General features: G+C 43.8%; 1 protein-coding gene across 3 annotated transcripts in view; it reads left to right on the plus strand.

Moving 5' to 3' along the window:
* The first annotated feature begins 796 nt into the window (after positions 1–796).
* The window catches only part of Elovl6 (ELOVL fatty acid elongase 6), a 101,162-nt gene continuing 83,315 nt past the window's right edge, over positions 797–18,643 (plus strand). Inside the window, exons 1-2 of one of the 3 annotated variants that reach the window (XM_055628082.1) lie at positions 797–910; positions 1,062–1,182. In XM_055628082.1, the coding sequence (XP_055484057.1) occupies positions 1,094–1,182 (89 nt within the window). In that variant the 5' untranslated portion in view covers positions 797–910; positions 1,062–1,093. Of the gene's footprint in view, positions 911–1,061; positions 1,183–9,942; positions 10,041–18,643 lie in introns of those variants that run through there. The other 2 variants (XM_055628081.1, XM_055628079.1) reach the window with 2 other exon arrangements.

An 18,643-nucleotide genomic window follows, 5' to 3' on the forward strand; every position in this document is an offset into this window, starting at 1 on the left:
TGCCCCAGGAAAATAAGTGGGGTATATGGTAAAGGTAAGATTAAAATGATGTTGCTTCGAACTGGGTGTTCAGAGGGATTGGCATTACAATCACCTCTCTCCTACATTAATCTGTTCTTCTTAATTGCACAAGAATAAAGCAGAACTAAAGTAAAAAAATACAGATAAAGTTTTGGCATTAGACCAGCAGGCCTAATTAAGTACGCCAAATTCCTTTCCTTTGTTCACTAATATCCCCTGGAGGTACCCAACCCCACCATCTAACTCTTCTTTGCCTTTCTTCCTAGTCACCCTTGACTTCCCAGGTCCTCATCTTCAGCATCTCGTCTGCACGTGGTCTAAAGGGCCACTTAGCCCTGCGCCCAAGGTGCCCCGTGGAGGTGGTCTCAGAGGGTACAGCGGGGTCAGGGGGGTACGGAGGCGCGTTCGCCCGACGAGACCCTCACGTTCTCATGCCTGGAGTTCTCAGGCCAGAGACCTGGCCGATTTTACTATTTCCCAATTGTTTGCTCGCCAAGCTTTCGGGTCCACGCGCCTCCCGGCTGCGCCTCGCTCGCTGAAACTTCATTCAAAGGCCATCCAGGGAGGCCCACGAGGTTGCGAATGGGCTGGTGGATGACCTCAAGGCCACTTCCTCCCTCTCGGCGCCCTTCCCCCAGTCCACCAACCACCTTCTAGTAAACAAAACTGTCCCCCAGGGCAAGGGGAGGTCTTGCTCTTCTACGCCCTCTCGCGCAAAGGGTTAATTTTCCCGATCGCACGAGGGGGAGGAGATTTCCCTGTAGACGAGTAAAAAGCGTGATGGACAAACGTGCGGGCACTAAGACCGCAAGGCATTCATTTCCTCCTACGGTGGATGCGGACGCCGGGAGGAGAGCCCCTGAGCCAGGAGCTGGGAGCGGAGGCGCAGGCAATGCTCAACCCTGGATGTAGCTGAGAGGCTGGGAGAGAGATTGGCCAGGAGACTGACGGCGGGGCGCTACCTCGGGGGGTGGGTGGGGAAACAGACAGGAGAGCACTCAAAATAAAAGGCTCTTTACAGATTTTTTTATTTTGTATAGAGAGCACGTAGCGACTCCGAAGATCAGCCCCAATGAACATGTCAGTGTTGACTTTACAAGAATATGAATTCGAAAAGCAGTTCAACGAGAACGAAGCCATCCAATGGATGCAGGAAAACTGGTAGGTGATGCTTTCGCGTGGTACTTGTTCCCGGGAGCGCATTCATGTCGGTATGGCCCGTCTGAGCGTGAGCGGAGCGATGGATTGCTGGCAACAGCCAGTGGGGTCGTGGAGTTCTCGGGTCTCATGCCTGCCGGAGACTCGGAGGCTGCATGGAACGTGAGGTCTGGGGGTGCCCTGTGTGAGCCGCGGCCACGCGGGCATCTTTGTGTGGATTATATAACGTAGAACATACAATGTGTGCCTTGAATGATATACAGGAAACAAGGGAGACAGAGGCACGTTACAATGTAGATACACCCCACCTGTGCTGTCTCCCGGCTTTCGCCTACATTTGGGGGTTCTGCTTGGCCTCCCGCAACTGGAGCGTGCAAGGCAGTGGGGGGAGGACCCCGTCTCCGCTCCCTTTAACCCTCTCCAGCCCTCCTCTTTATGGTGCTTTCCCTCTCCCCATCCCTCGTGTCCTTCCTTTCTCCTTGTAGTTCTCCCACTTCACTGCCCTCGCCTGACTGCCGCCTCCGGCCGTGGATTCCGGGGGTCCAGGACCCCTTCTCCACTCACACTACTTTCTGGCTTCATAAAGACAACACGGGAGGAGGGGACAATGAAAACTGCAGTAAAAATGAATGAACCCGAGCAAGTGGAGCCACGCCATTATTAAGTTTCTGTGTAAAGGAAACGCCTTTTGGACACGCTTCTCAGTGAGGGGCTGCAGGAGTTTGGGTACTGGAAAGCTCTTGCCAGGCCGAATCTTGCGGGGGTCCTTCCCCAGAACTTGCGATCAGGGAAAACATCTTGTTTACTGCGTCCCTTCCGTCTCTTTGAAAAAAAAAAAAAAAATCCCTGTTGCAGGAGGAGATCCAGTGTCACCTTGCAATATTTAACAAGGGAGGTCCCTCCCTCCCCTGGACGGTGTTGTGGTGGGGACGTTTCCCTCGCGTTCAGTGCAAGCCCTGCGGTCCACCCCCCTCCCCTCCCCCCGGCGCCGGGCGCGCGCGCACCCCTGGCCCTCTGCGCAGCGGCCGTCCGTCGGGGGGCTTCCGGGCTCGGGGAGGTTCCGCTGCCGCGTGCGAGGGCGCTCGCGACCCGCCTTCCCTCCCTCCATTCATCAATGGGAAACCGGAGAAGCCGGCGCGCCCTGCGGGGGTGCGGGCGGCGGAGGCCCGGAGTTTGGCTTCCCCTGCCCGGCCCGCGGCGTGCGGCTCGTGGCCACCCCCTTCCCGCCCGCCCGCGGGCCGTACGCGCCCACCCGTGGACCTTTGGCCTGCGAGCCGAGCCCTCGGGCGGTTTGCGGCGGCCGCCGGGAGGAGCCGGGCTCTGGGGTGCGGGAGTTGGGCTGCGGCCTGGCGGCTGCCTGCGTGAGGCCCGAGCCTCGGGGGCCAGCCCGGTGTGGCCACTGGCGTCCTCCCGGACGCCGAGGCCGAGGGCGCTGGCCCGCGTCCGGAGGGTGTTTGCACCCCGGGGAGTCTGGATCGCCCCATGAGGCGGCGATCGCAGGGAGGCCGGGGAGCTGCAGGAAGCCCAGCCTCCTCGGGCTGCCTTTCTGGACTCTGAGAGGTGCACTTCCTCCCGCAAGGGGTTTGGGGGTGACCGAGCTCAGCTCTCCAGCCTGGGGCTGAGGTCTTAATCTGAGACAGTTTGTCAGTGTCCCTTGCACTGCTCTAGCCTGCCTTCCTCCTCCAGGAGCGCGCTGCTCGCCTTTCCTAACAAGTGCTGTCTCCTGCTTGCTGCATCTCTCGCTTGGGCCTGCCTGTGGGGAGTTGGCTTTCCTAGCCTCTGCAGGCGCAGGACACTCACTGCCCTTCGTAGCACCACCCAGGTGCCTGCTGTCTCTGTTGTCCTTTTTTGCCCCTAAGGCTACTTCCTGTTTCTGCCCCACGACCAATTTCCCGCCTCTTTCTCCAGATAGTTAATAAGTGACAGCCACTCTGTCAGAACCGAACAGGTCCTTGGCCCTCGTGGGGTTGAAAATGTCCCAGATATACCAATTTCTTTTCACTTGTTAATCTCGGACCACCGTTTCTTCTCAGCTCCTGATTGAAATGCCAGCCTGCTCGTACTCATGCCTGGAGTGCAGCATGCTTGGCTTACTGCACCTTGAATCCTTCTCTAATCACATTGTAGGATGTATGGCCTTCCCGCCTTTTGATCTTTGTCTTCCTTATTAAAGTGGAAGGACCTATCCCTTCCTTGTGATCCTAACCGCGTTTCCTTTCCACCTCACTAAGTTTCTTCTAGTTCCTTCGCACCCTGATTTTGGAACGTTCCCACCTGGCTCTGAGACCTCGATAAATCCCCAACAATCAAAATGTCTTGAACAAAAGGAGGATTTTTTTTTCTTCTCATGTCACTAGAATGGAGTACACCTCATAAATACCGTCTTAAGAGGGGAGTGGCGGGCTTGAAAACCATGAAGGCCTGTTTTTGAAGTAGCTTCTGGAAGGAAAACATGTAGAGAAGCCTCTGCCCTGCCACTTGAGAACTTATTTGTAAGAGTTCTTTAAAATTCTCTTAGACCTAGTCTAAACAAAGCTGTTGCTAATTGTAAGTTATCTCTAGTGCGTGAGCTGACTTGGGGGGTGGGGGAGAGCCAGGTGTGACGCCTTACATTGCAGGAGTTTGAATGTACCACCTAACATCATTTAGGAGGGCTCAGAATAAGGAGCTGGCAGTTTCTGTGCAGAGTATTAAGTGTGTATTCCCTTGGAAAATCACCCTGTGTGATTTCTCTTCAAACTGCTTGCTTCCTAGTTAAAAATATCCTGGGTAATCTTACCTGGTGCAGTTTCTGACATGAGGTAGAGCTGCTTTTCAGCTCCAAAGAACTTTTTTCTTTTTTAGTTCCAGTTATAGACTGAAAGGCCCTTGAGATTTAACAGCGTTGATGTAGGGACATTTTGTTCTTTCAAGAGATGCCTGGCTAACCTGTTGTGCTCACTAATAGCTGATTCCGTTGGTAAATTCTGCTAGCGAGGGAGCAAAGTCACGCAGCCTTCGGACAGGCCGGAAAGGAGACATAAAATTCATTGAGAAGGAAAGCAGCTGTGCAGGCTGTGCTTTCCCCCGGTCAGTAGCCTGCCAGGTTTGTGCTAACCACAGTGGATGCTAGTTGCTTCGGTTGTAATTGTCTGGCCAATGATAATTATCTTCTGATGTCGGCTGACACGGTGTTCACCAATAGGAAAGCAGGAGGCCTGTGCTGACTGCTGTAACATTAAGTATGTGCGGTGACGTCACCAGAGGGCTTGCCTAGAACCTCCTGAAACCCTCCCCCCTCTCCTGGCATCCTCCACAGATCCAGCTTTGAGTGCTTTGTATATTTTTCTGACTTTCTCCTCGCCCCCTGTGGTGATTTCTAGAAGGCTCTTATTGTTTTTTTTTTCACGTTTGTGTTCTGTATTCCAGGGTTATGAGGCAAGTTTTAGAATAAATACTGTCTAACAGAGGAAGCATTTTTATTCACAAATTTATTCTCACTGAAGGGGGAAAATGGACTTTAAAAGGAGCTGCATGTCTCTGCGTTCTTATGTATGAAGTTTTAAAAGTATATGGTATAGCGTGTCAGGATTCTAGAGCATGTGTTAGCCGGTTTACAGTTTTTCAAATGAGTAGATTTCAGTCGTTTCTCCTGTAGAGAGAACTGCTCTAAATTGCTGCAGAATTTTTTCATGTAACTTGCATGTATCTGAAGAAAGCGCAGAGAAACCATGGCGTCCACAGTGTGGAACAGAATAGGCCAGAATTTTTCTGGGTGGTTATTAATATTACAGAAATGTGATTTGAGTTGGCCGTCTAGGAAAATACTGTGTCTTTATTTAGTTCTGTCTGTTGTTTTTACTTGTTTTCTAGAATCATAGTTCAGGCTAGTGTTATGACTTCGGAGTCTAAGGAACTAACAGCCTCTGAGTGACCTTCAATGCACTCTGGGGAATAGGAGCTGAGTTAAGAGAGATAAGGCTTTCTCTTTTATAGAGAAGAGAATTATGGTTCGTAATGTAACACAGGAAGTAATAAAAAGCTATGTGGGAACTTTGACCTGAGCTTCCAAGTTTCTCCCAAGCATTCACAAGTCTTTCCTTGTTCAGGGTCCCGGGGATGAAAGCTAGTTTAATGCAGATTATGTGTTCATTGTGTTATCTACCTATATGTTTGTGTTAGTATATAGAAAGGTGTTTTTTTGTTTGTTTGTTTGGTTGGTTGGTTTTTATTTCTGTTTTTGTTGGTTTGTTTGTTTGTTTTTTGTGTAAGGCCTTTTGTTAATAGTGGTAGTTTTTTGATTCTGGAAAATTGCTGGTTGGTTGCCTTTCCATTGCTGATTCAGTGATGTTGTGCAGATTAGAATTCAACCCCAAAGTCAACTGACACCATAACCAACAGTCACTTTATGTATTTCCTTGAAAGAAGACTCAACCCAAGAAATTGGAAAGTTTACAAGAGGGAAGGAGACCTTCAAACGCCTAGGAAGAAATAACACAACCACGGAGTCATTAGCCAGCAAAGTAACATGAAGATTAATTTATTCCTGTGACAGTGATCTAGAATTGGGGCTGTGTATTTTCTGAAATTAGTTTTTCCAGAATTTCTTGCCTCAGTGACTTACTTAATATTTCACACATGGACAGGTAAACTGTGCTACACTTTTTTACTAGAAATCAAACACCGGTCCATGAGGCTTGGGTCGGCTTCTGCATTTAGATCCTAAGAGCTCCGGTTTGTTTCCCAGAATCTTTGTTAGGTAACTCAGACATTTGTTTAGGAAAATTATCTGTACAGCTCACAATTCCTGTAGACAACCCGGTGAAATCTACATGAAGCCATCATTTGACCAGAATGTTTCGTTATAGGTAGATACATGTCTGTAATGTTTGTACATTATTCAGATAAGTCTTTAAAAGCATCTCTACTTATATTTGGCCTCCAGTGATGTATTTTACAAATAAAGTGGGCCTTTTTTAAAGAAAAGTATTGCCGTAGGGTAAGAAACTAGGAATTTCTAGTTTTTTTGGTGCAAGATACTCCAAAGTCATGGGCGATGGGAAGTCATCTAAGTTGAAGTCTGGGCATGTATGGTGCCTCGTTTCTACTTTTCTATATTGAGCATTTGTGATTTTTAGTCTTCAGGGTTTTGTCTTGTTTTTGAAACAGGTTCTGGATATATTAAAAGCCAAGCTTGTCTGGTACTTGGAATCTTCCTGTCTCAGTACTAGAATTACAGGTATTTAATTACCCAGCTAGTTTCCTGCTTCTTTTTTTTTTTTTTTTCATGTTTGTTTGTTTATTTTGTTTTGTTTTTCAAGACAGGGCTTCTCTGTGCAGCCTGGCCTGGCACTCACAGAGATCCATCTGCCTCTGCCTTCCAGAGTGCTGGGATTACAGACGTGTGCCACAGCACCTGGCTGGTTCTTTCTTGTATTTTGCACTTGCAGGGAAAGGTAATTAGTGGCACTGACTGCTGTGGAATTGCAGGGTCCCATTTTTGGAGGATTAATGAAAATAAAGAGCTAATGAAAAGATTCGCCTCAAACTTTTTTTTTTTTTTTTAAGTCCTGTTTTGAGACTTCTACTGAAATCCGGAGTACCTTAACTACAGAGGAGCTGGGTTAGCTATTCCTGAGAGGGTAGGAAGCTCATTAGTTGGCATTTTATGAAGAAAAGCACTTTATACATCACCTTTGGCAATTTCCTCTCAACATTATGACTGTTTGGAACAGAATTAGGGATGTAGGAACATAAAATATGTTTCCACCTTCGATACGTTGTTCAGATGTTAGAAGCTGTTGCTTACAGGGTAGGGTTACTTACTGATGGCAAAGTTTCTTTTCAGAGGTTTGAAAAGTGTCAAGTCATCCCTGCACCAAAGCTGTACTGCCTTATTTTTTTTTTTATAATTTATTTATTTGTATTTTATGTTCATTGGTCTTTTTCCTGCATGTATGTCTGTGTGAGGGTGTCAGATCTCCTAGGACAGGAGTTACAGACAGTTAATGAGCTGCCTTGTGGGTGCTGGGAACCCCACATCCTCTGGAAGAACAGCCAGTGCTCTTAACCGCTGAGCCGTCTCTCCAGCCTGCTTAATATTTTTCTATCTGTATGTCTTTCTATCTGTCTGTCTGTCTTTCTATTTATCTATCTGTGTGTGTGTCTGTCTGTCTATCTATCTATCTGTCATCTATCTGTTGAGGCAGGGTTTCGCTGTGTAGCCTTGGTTGTCCTGGGACTCACTTTGTAGACAGGCTGGCCTTGAACTCACAGAATTCCCCTTGCCTTCAAAGGTGTGCACCACCACACCTGGCTGTGTGTGTGTGTGTGTGTGTGTGTGTGTGTGTGTATATATATATATATATATATATATATATATATACACAGAAGAAAGCAGGCACTTTAGGGTCTGATGGGGAAGGGCGTCACAGGCCCAATCATTCTATTATTTAAATATTAATAAGTATGTAGTCACTGTAACAATACACATGAAAACTTAGCTGTCCCCAAACATTCCTGTGGTTTTAGTATAAATGGTCTCTGTCTTGTCATAATTTTCTTTAAGTGGATCCTAAACACATAACAGCCAGAATAACTACAGAAAGCCCTTGTTAGCTTTACTGGGTAACACGGTGAACATAGAGCCATGCGAAGACTTGAACCCCTGAAAGTGTTACCTTCCAAATACTGCTTGTTCCCCGAATTTCAGCACCTTTAATGATATTTGAATTGTAGGACTGACAGTTTCATCTAAAACACTGGCACAGAGAGTTGCAACATCCCTTAAGCTTTGGTCTTTAAGCTTTGGTCTTAAGCTTTGGTCTCTCTCCTCTTTGTGATGTCCACCTAATACACTTAGTGTGGTTCTAGAGCCCGCAGGTGATGCCGCTGGCCATGCTTCCCTGGGGCAGGCTTTGGTTACTTATCTGCTGATAAAAGCAGGAATACAGGCTGGGAATTGCCCTGCTCTCAGAGGTCAGTGCTTCAGTGCTTCGTTTTGCTCTTGAAACCTTTTCCCCAGTTTTAAAGTAACAAAAGTGCTTGTTATGGGAAACATAAAAATCGTTAAAAAAAAAAAAAAAAAAAAAGCCTGTTATAGGAAACAACAACTACTACAAAAAAATCATTAAAAAAAAAAAAAATAGAGCCAGGAGAAAGATACCTTTAATTTTACTAAGTAACCACTACTCTTTTGATACATTTCCTTTGACTCTATTTGCAAGGCTTTTCTCTCAGTTAAGGCATTTGATGATCCATGCCTGGCATTGAACTGGGTATTTGGCATTTTCATACTGCCTCTCCATACCTTTCTATCTTGTTGTTTTTGTCTTTAAATAATAGTTTTTTCTTTTTCTTTTCTTTTTTTTTTTTTTTTTTTTTTTTTTGTATGTTATTAAAACTTTAACATTAGTGGCTACTTAGTATTTTTGTTGTTTGCCTGCTCTTAGGTAAACATTCTTTTTTCTGCCCTCCCTTTGGTATTTGTTGTTTTGAGGCAGGGTTTCTCTGCTTAGCCCTGTGGCTATGCTAGAACTCACTATGTAGACCAGGCTGGCCCAGAACTCACAGAGATCCACTTGCCTCCGCCTCCTGAGTCCTGGGATTCAAGGTGTGCGGTGCTACATCCAGCTTAGGTAAACATTCTTAATATGTAGAATGTTATATTTCTGTTTTTTTGTTATTAGGAATAATTCTCTGGACGTCTTTAGATTTGTTTTTATTTTAGGAGAGTTTGTTAGCATGTATCTGTACCATGTGCCAGCCTGGTGCTGTCAGAAGTCAGAAGAGTGGGCCAGATTCTCTGGGACTAGAGCTACGGGTGCTTGTGAGCCACTGTATGGGTACTGGGAACTAAACTTGAACTAAACCTGGGTTGACTGCCAGAGCAGTAAGTGCTCTTCACCTTCTGAACCCTTGCTCAAGCCCCAAGGTGATGAACATCTTTTCTATTTTTGGTTGTGAGCCTAGCCTTTAACGAGCCATCTCTCCAGCCCAACGAATATCTTTCTATTTACTCAGTGATTTCTTTTGGAGAAATAGTAAGTTCTAATTTAAAAGATTATGATGTTAATGGTAAGGCTGATCTCTAGAGAAGTTGGATCAGTTTGTATTCTGGCAAGGGTGGGCAGTATTTAAGACTTGTAACAGTGAAAGTAATTTCATGTTAAAAAAAAATCTTAGATAAGTTGGTAAGGACAGAATGATATTCTATTGTTTTAGTTTCTATCTCTTTGATGTCTAGAGAGATTCAGGGTTTGTTTGTTTGTTTGTTTGTTTGTTTTCCTTTTTGTTCTTGTAAATTTTTATTCCTGTATTAGGGAGATTAGTATTTTGTCCAGCATGACTTCAGACTTTCTTCTCTGGGAGGATAAGTGTGGCCTTTACTGCCCTGATTACATAGTTGGGAGCAAACACAAAACCAGTTTAGTGGCTGCAGCAGCACACACCTTTAATCCCACACTTGGGAAATGGAGGAAGGCAGAGCCCTGAGTTCAAGACCAGCCTGGTTTACATAGTGAGTTCCATGACAGTTGGACTTGCATAGTAAGACCCTGTTTTAAAAAACAACAACAACAGTAATAATAATACTAATAATAAAGAAGAAACCTGTTTAATATATGCAGTAGAGACATATTTTGTACCAAATCAATTGAAACATTTGTGCTTGTCTGTATAGGTCCGCTGTCTCAGGAAGAAGGGTATTAAATTCATCCTTCACTGTGCATTTATAAAGAATTATTTGTTTCTTTGGACTTTCTGACGGCTGCGTTTATTTTTCAGGTTTTCAAGGGCGTGGCAGCTAGCGCTTATTATGGCCAGATAGTGGTGAGTGCACAGACTGAGGATTCAGTGTTCTTGCTCCGCCTTGGAGAAGCTGGGTGAGCAAACAAACACTCATAAAACAAAAATAAACCTAAAGACATCCAGAGAATTATTCCTAATAACAAAATACTGGTTGTCTCGTCTCCAACCTGGAGATGCTCTTGCCACTCCCTCTTTGGCTTTCAGTGATGCAATGAAGTCAGCTGTCTGCAGGCTGTGAGAATTAAATAAGACCAAGTGTGTTCGGTCTCCAGTGCTGTGCCAGAAGATGCATTTTTATTATAATTACAGTCACCTTCACCACTGGCCCTGTGGGTTCAGGAGAGAAGAAGGGAGTCTCTGTGGAATGCCGTTTCTGAGGTAACTCCAGATGGCTCCACATCAACCCTGCAAACTGATAGGTGTCAGTGGGTAGGCCCTGAGGGACAGGAAGGAAGTATGGCTTCAACTCTGCCTGGGAGAAATCTATAATCCACTTCGAAAGATCTTGGCAAGAGAAAACGTGGTGATATTAACGTGGTTTCATCAGAAGCCCTTGCTGTGCACGTTTGGAAACATTTTGAGAAGCTATGTTTATTCTGCAGTCCTAGCCAATGAACAGTATGAAGGACAGACAGCCCACCGGTAGACAGAATGCTAATATATTTCCTATAAAGGGCCTGGGATTACCTCAGACATCTATCCATCAAATGCTTGCAACCTCTCTACATGTGCCATCAAATTATCTTTTGCTTGGCCAGTGAATGAAATGGTAGTGACTAAACACTTGGGGACTGTGAGTTTACAGGCTTTCATGAAATATTTTTGATATTGATCAAAGAATCTTTCATTTTGGTGGCAGGGACCTAACCATTTTGTTAATGGATTTAAAATTGGACAATATCCCATATTAGTTTCTTTTACTGTTGAACCACGGTAAGGGGACAGACGAGGGTGTTTCTTTCATCTGCTTCAGGCAGGGCCTTGCTAGGTGGGCTGCATTGGAGCCCTTTGGCAGGCCTTGCAACTAAAGGGGAGCAGAGGTAAGGCATGTGTTATCTAATTCTTATCAGTAGACATCCCCCCCCCCCATGGGTAGCTATCTGGTGATTTCCGTTTCAGATTTAGTATTTTATTTAAAATTCATTTTTATCTGTTTTTTTGGATTTTCAACACAAGGTTTCTCTGTGTAGCCTTGGCTGTCCTGGACTCACTTTGTAGACCAGGCTGGCCTTGAACTCTCAGAGATCCGGGATTAAAGGTGTGCGCCACCAAGCCTGGCTAGATTTAGTATTTTAAATCCTTGGTTGTAATAAGAAGTGAAGCAATTCTTCTTAATTCTTAATTCTTTTTAAACACACACACACACACACACACAGACACACGCACCAGATTCATGGATGTTAGGCAAATGCTCTGCTCCTGAACTACGCCCCTAGTAGTGGCTTTGTTCTTGACTTGGTGGTCCAGGTGTAGAAACAGAGAGCTTCCGTAAGTGGCTTTTAATCTACTCCTCTCTGGGCGGCTCTCATGGCTTGAGGTTCTTTGTGACTATGGATTCTTTGCTTACATATTGATCTAAAAGCTTCTAGTTTTTTCATGTTTCTGATTCTGACTATACTCCACTCTTACTGTTGCCAAGGCCACCAGTGCATGTTTTAAAATGCCTTTCTCACCTCTCTCTAATCTCTTTCTAATGCCGTTTCTCAAATGCCATTTGTAGTCCACCGATAAACATGCTTTTAAAAATAAATGGTTCTGGCGTCTTTGGGTTTGAACAATTAAGTCCTTTTTATTAGGATACTGCTATGAGACTTACTGAAGCTTATAAAAATTTGACACTGGTACATTCAAATGAAGGAGCCTGCAGAAAGAAGAGGTGGAGGCTTCCTCCAAACCTCCTATATGAAATTCTAGAAACTGTAAGCATACTGCTTGCTGCTGTTTTTTGTTTTTTGAAGACCAAGTTTCTCTGTGTAGCTCTGGCTGTCCTGGGATTCGCTCTGTAGACCCGACTGGCCCTGCCTCCTGAGCGCTGGGAGTAAAAGCACGCATTGCCACCGCCCAGCCTACTTGGTGTCTTTATGCTGGCATTCTCAGAACCACTGCTGTGAGCCTGCATTTTGTGACTCCTTCCTGATTGTGATGGCACCTCTTTGTTGGACCCTGGTTTTTGTGTTTTTTTTTTTTTTTTTTTCTAGGTCTCTAGGATTATTAAAGTATTTCTGTACTGATTAGGAAGAAACAGGACTTGGGTTTTCACTCTTTAATCTAATCCAGTATCTGGGCCCTACTCACCCCAATTTCCCCTTACTCTTGTACATGTATGCAGGCGTCATCTTGCATATTCAGGCATTTTTCGCCATGCACATTGGCAGGTCTGTGGAGGGCCTCAGGCAGTTAAAGAAGCTCTGCTCCCCCTGACCCGGTGCTGTCCTTCATTCTGGGGCAGGCTCCTGAAGAAGAATTCAGACTCAGCTCACCTTCAGCCGTCCTCTGGGCTGCTCCTCTCCTGTCTGGAGATCACAGGCAAGGTCCTTTCGTGATCTGTTTCCAGTCTCCTTTACTCTGAGGTCATCCTCCTGCCTCTACCACTGTCGTTTCTTCTGTTGCCCTCCCGCCTCCTTCTCTTTAGCCCTCGGTATTATTATCTAAGTCTCTTCTCATTTCATGTCTGCCCTTAAACTTAGAGTGGATTCCCAGCCACTGTTTATGTTTTGAGATGCTCTTCTGCACCTGTGACCTTATTAACTTGGCCTGCTCTGGCCGTCCTCCTCCCAGCCTGTCGTCAGAAGGTCACCGTTCTTTGCCTGTGGCTTGCTCTCACTTGATTCATAAAAAAGACTGCTGTTTTCTCTCCTACCCAGTCTGTGCCAGCCACAGTGTTTATCAATAGTTACACACTAATGTATCGATGGATGGATGTATGCACCAATGCCGAGGGCGCTCACCTCATGTTCAAATGTATCCAATTGTTCTCTGCTACATCTTTTCATTTCCTTAGTGAGTTGGAGAAGATTGTCCAGTGTCTTGAAAATGCATGTCTTACTTCTGTTAGCTGGTTTTATTTTTAAGATGAATAGACATCAGTTTGGCATGACTTTTAAGGGACGCTTGCTAATTTGGGGTTGTTTAGCTCGTCTAGGTACTCACACCATCCATGCCACTCAGAAAAAAAAAAAAAAAATTTAAAAAGGAATTTCCCTGAAACTGGGTGTGGAAGGGCAGAATCAAATGTCCAGGGAGAAAGGTTGGCGACTGGAAGGAAATTTAAGAGTACTGAGAAGTAGCTGTGTAAAGATGGCTGATGTCAGGTAATGTTTCTCTGTGTTGTTATTTCCTGTAGTCTGTAGTGCATGTGACTCCCGAGGTCTTATCTTTATTTTATTGTTATGTCTCTGTTTTTGTCAAGAAAGTTTCAGTTTAGAGGAAGTCTCGATGTATGTGCATAACCTCATCTAGTTGTCAGGTGACAATATGTTCTTTTTTTAAATTAAATTAAATTTATTTATTATTTTTTTTTGAGACAGAGTTTTTCTGTGTAGCTCTGGCTGTCCTGGAACTTGCTTTGTAGACTAGGCTGGCCTCAGACTCAGAGAGATCACCCTGCCTCTGCTTGAGCACTGGAACCAAAGGCGTGCACCACCACGCCCAGCCTGACGGTATGTTTTTAAGTGAATCCATTTAAAGTTAGCATTAAGGCCAGCCTACGGGTAAGTAGAGAAGTAGAGAAGTAGAGGGCTTCTTTATCCCATGTGCTTTCTTGGGTTAGGGCAGAGGGGAGCCAGAGTTTGGTGTTGTATTCAAATCTTTCTTTAGTAATAAATTATATAGTCATTTTTTTTTAAGTAGGAAAGGACCATATTCTTTAAGAGAGAAGGTTAAAAGACATTAATTAACCTTAATATTTTTATGCACAGGCTCAGAAATGGATCTAGTGGTGCTAAGGCTCCCTAGGGATAGAATTATCTAATAGAGATGAAAGATTATACATAAACCTCTCCCTAGAGAGAAAGAATGAATAGCATAATTGGCCGAGGGACCTCTCGGCACCTGGAAACATGCACGCATTCCTGGGAGCTCTCATTAGCAAATATGTCTCACACTGAAAGACACCTAGGCTGGATGGAGAGAAGCTAAAATCAAGGGGCCTTGCTGCTGAAATGGGGGCTGGTAGAGACCAGTGTGTCCCAGGGTATGGAGCCAGGGGGCTGGATGAGCTGGTGGAAGCGTGTGTTCAGCTTCTTCATGGGACTGCAAATTGTTCTAGGCATTGTTTTGGTGGCATCTGTCCGCTTCTAGAACCCCCCTACCGCTTAGGAAGAGACGGAATACATCACTTCCAAGTGTATAGAAAGTAGGGTTGGTTTTAGTTTCAGTTTTTCGTCTTCGTTATCTTGTAGTTATCGAGTTAGCCAGGCTCTAGGAAGTTATGCTAAGTCCATGTCTCACCTTTCCATGCTAGTCTTTTTCTATCCGCTGGCCATGCCAAGAAGCAAGATGGAGGGAGAGGGAAAAAGACATGATGGAAAGCTATTCTAAGTCATCTGAGTACAGTTCTTTAGAAAAACCTGAAAGAAGTCAGTAATAGCCAGGGTTCTTCCCGTTTTCTAAGTTTTAGATGAAATACCATTGTTAAATTACAGATTGAGTTAAAAGCTTTTTGAGTGCAAAAAGCAAACTGTAGATTAGAAAGTAAAATGATGTTTCTGTATAGATTTGTTGTAGAAAATAAATGCTGTAGAGAATCAGTGTCAAGGTGAATTAGTAAGCTAATGATTCGTATACCAGTTGAATTAAGATAATTAATGTTTTAGGCATATTAGACTTTGCTTTTTAAGAACAGCATTAAAACACACTGTTTCCTCACATAACTTATCCTACAGTACTTTAACCATTTAATCTGCTCAACCCTGTGACTCTTGCGTTATTAAAAAAAAAAAAAGTATTCTTTTTCAGTAGTTTTTAAGGGAAACTTTCTTATCATCAAAATTCATTTTTAAACAATTAGCTACCCCAGAGTAAATCATAAAAGTTTATGCATCACTTCATATTCTATAGCCATATATTTTTGCATTTGTCGGTATTAAAACTTCCACTTATTACACTTGGTTTCCTAAGTAGATACAGTTCCTGAATACACAGGCATAGCTCCCATCTGAAAAGGAAGGCTCTGTGCTGTATTTAACTCTAAAACCTTCCAGCCATGTTTTTTAAAATTTCTTTTTCTTTTTTTTCAAGACAGGGCTTTTCTGTGACTAAAGGCATTAAAGGGACGAAAGGCACTTTCAGCTAGTTTCTTTTATTATTTGAGATTACAGCATAATTACATCTTTCCCCCTTCTCCTTCCTCCCTCCAACCCCTCCATGCTTTTTTCAAATTCATGACCACATTTTTTCATTGTTACACACATATATCAATCTGTTGTACATAGATACAACCTGTTCAGTCTATAAAATGTTACTTGTATGTTTTCAGGGCTGACCATTTGCTATTATAACCGGTTTGTATGCTCTTCCCCTGGGAAGACTCGTGTCCTCTGCTCTCAACATTCCTTTATGTAGTTGCCTACAGTCCTTTGTGTAGGGTTGATACCTCTTTGCTTTCACAATTTTCATGTACTAAGATCAAGCTTATTTCAATATTAGTGCCATCTAAACTTCACTCGTGATGGGGCTCATCCCAGCGTGCATGCGGACCTCTTGAGTTTGGCTGTTCCAGTGCCCAGAGCTTGCTCAGCAAGGTCCTGCAGTTTGGCGTTAAGAGTTGGGTGTTATTTCCTGTGGATAATTCAGGCAAGCCTAAGATTTTTTTATTTTATTTTTATTTTTGCTTTACTAGGATGAAATAACACACCCAGGATGTAAGAATTATTTGAATAAGGAATAGGAATCCCAGCTTCAGACCTATGGGTCTGTCATCGGATGAAAGCTTTTGTGGGGAGTATTTCTGACCCACAAGGGACTGGCACCTTTTGTCCTAGCTGTGCCAGAGGTGCAAGGACAGGGACCTGGAAACTGTGGGACTGAGTGTATCTTCCTGTGTCTCAATGGAGTCCATGCAGTAACAAGTAGATGTGAGGCGGACCTTCATCAGGACTGAGTTCACTTGGTGGAAAGGAGCTCAGCCTCTTCTGGGGGTGCTCTCAGAGAGCCTGTATTTTCCTTGGGTAGTTAACAGCGTAACGGCTCCATATGTCTTTTTGATGTGCCATAACTAGGACGTTTGCAGTGCATCCGTTTTCTGAAACAGTTTTCATCGGTCTCTGGCCAGATCTCCAGTAGCTTGCCAGTTGTCGTCCCTTAGTTACCTTAAATTACTGTGTTTGTTGTTGTTTTCCACGTTAAGAGGATGTGCAGTGCTTATGTTTTCCTGGGAGTTCAGCTGGCCTTAACCACTCAGTATGTATACCCAACTTTCTGAGAGAAAACCTTCCAATTTTATATTTGTAGAGGTATTGTTTTATTCATCGATTGCATTTTGTGAGAACTAGAATTAGAGAGATAGACACGAGGTTTGTTTTTGTTGTTGTTGCTTTGTTTTTTTTTTAATGCAGGGAGTACTAGGTTTTAAATTTGTAGAACAAAGATCTGTGTTATCCCAGACAGCTATTTTCACATTAATTTATTTTATGTGTTTGAGTGTTTTGTCAGTGTGCATGTCTGTGCAACCTTCGTGTGCCATGTGCCCTCAGACCAGTGACATCAGTGAGATCCCTTGGGACTGAGATTACCAGTTCTGTCTGTCTGTCTGTCTTGCTCTCATTTTCTTTCTCTCTTGCTCTCTCTTTCAAAAGGGCAGTAACCCATTATTTCTATGTGCAGATGAGAGTTTTCTGCAGTTTACCGAGTTCTAAGAGAATTCAGTGATCATGAAATACAGACAGGACACGGAGAGGATGCCTAATGATGCAGACAGTGCTCTTAACCACTGAGCCATCTCACTGTGCCCTTGGACAATTTTGTTCCTTTTTTTGTTGTTGTTCCTTTGTTTGTTTGTGTGTTTTTTTGTTTGTTTGTTTTTGTTTTGTTTTTCAAGTTGGGGGTTCTCTGTAGCCCTGGCTGTCCTGGACCTCACTTTGTAGACCAAGCATCTTTGGACTCTATTTAGTACTTTTTGCTTGTTATGAATATAGGCCTGGAAACAAGAACTTTAATACATTGCAGAAATTTTGGAAAACATAATTAAGCAAAAAAAAAAAAAAAAAAAAATCACCAAAATAGTGCTTACATTTTAGAACAAATATTTGAAGAACACTCAATCCTTTTTTTTTTCCTTTTAAGCCAGGGTCTCACTGTTCAACCTTGGCTGGCCTTGAATTTATGGAGAATTTGCTACCTGCTTCCTGGCACTGGGATTAAAGGCATGCACCACCACCCCAAGCCCATGTTTTGAAACAAAAGTATTCATTATCTTCCCTTCTCTTACCGTTTAGCTTGTTTACCTCTGTTTGTCTTTTGAGACAGAGTCTGGCTGCATAGCCCCAGCAAGTAAGATAGTCACTATGTAGACCAGGCTGGCCCAAACTTACGGTCTCCCAAATCCTGGGATTCTTGCTGTGCACCAGGAGAACACGGAAAGGATACTTAGTGCGTGGAACAGTGGGTGGAAATGTTTTTTTAATCTAGTTGACACATAAATAACACTCTTGTAATCAGTTTTTGTTTTTCCTGTCTGTCTTCAAAAGGATGGAGAAAGAAAGATAGGAGCTTTAAAAATGTGGATCTCCTCTGGAATAGTAGCATTTCCGAGTTTCCAACCGTGGGCTGCTGATGTCACCCAGTAGAATTTTCTCATTTGAAAAGACCTCTGGTTTCAGTCCTTGAGACCACATAAATCAGGGCGCTAGAAGGCAGGAGGATCAGAAATTTAAGATTATCTTCAGCCACTAGCAAGTTCAAGGCTGGACTGATGTGAGACCAAACAAACAAAGCACTCAACACTCCAAACTACATCACCCAGGAATTTCGCTGTGATCCCTGGAGTACAGAATTTTGTCAACATGGAGATGGAGTCACAGCTCCATGCTGCTGATTGTTCCGCCCAGGTGGAGCCAGAGTTTTTGACCTTGAGAATACATTTCAGTATCCCTTGGTTTTCCTTTGAGTCTGTGTAGCCTAGCCTGGCCTGGCTCTCAGAGAGATACAAGTGATGAGATTAACGATGTGTCACAGTGTCATACCAGGCTGGCCTTGAACTCAGAACTGCCTGTGCTGGTATTAGGGGCATGTGCCACCACGCCCAGCTTTGTTGTCTTAGTAATACTTACACCTATGGTTTTGGTGGTTTCTGAAATTATATTTTTCAGAGTGTTTTTTAGGGACAGGGTGCATGTGAGTGAGTGGGTGAGAGTGTGTGTGTGTGTGTGTGTGTGTGTGTAGAGCCATTTTGCTTACTTCCCTTTCTTTTTAAAGAAAAAGATCCTAGGCTGGTTTTTGAGGCACACTGGATAGGATTACAATTTGAAAAGTTCTTGCTTGTAAGTCACAGGGAAGTTAAGAAACATTTTTGGCTAGCAACAAAATTCCTAGTCTGAGATTTTTCAGAAATTTTCAGTTTATAGCTAAGGAAGGAGAGCTTAAAGTTTGTATATACTTGGGCCTTAAACACGTATGATTCATTGTTATTTTGACATTTTTATTTGAAATATCTTTTTATAGAAAGAGGAGTATTATCTCT

Source organism: Psammomys obesus, unplaced genomic scaffold (genome assembly GCF_907164565.1).
Source record: "Psammomys obesus unplaced genomic scaffold, mPsaObe1.curated_primary_1811, whole genome shotgun sequence".
Classification (NCBI taxonomy): domain Eukaryota; kingdom Metazoa; phylum Chordata; class Mammalia; order Rodentia; family Muridae; genus Psammomys; species Psammomys obesus.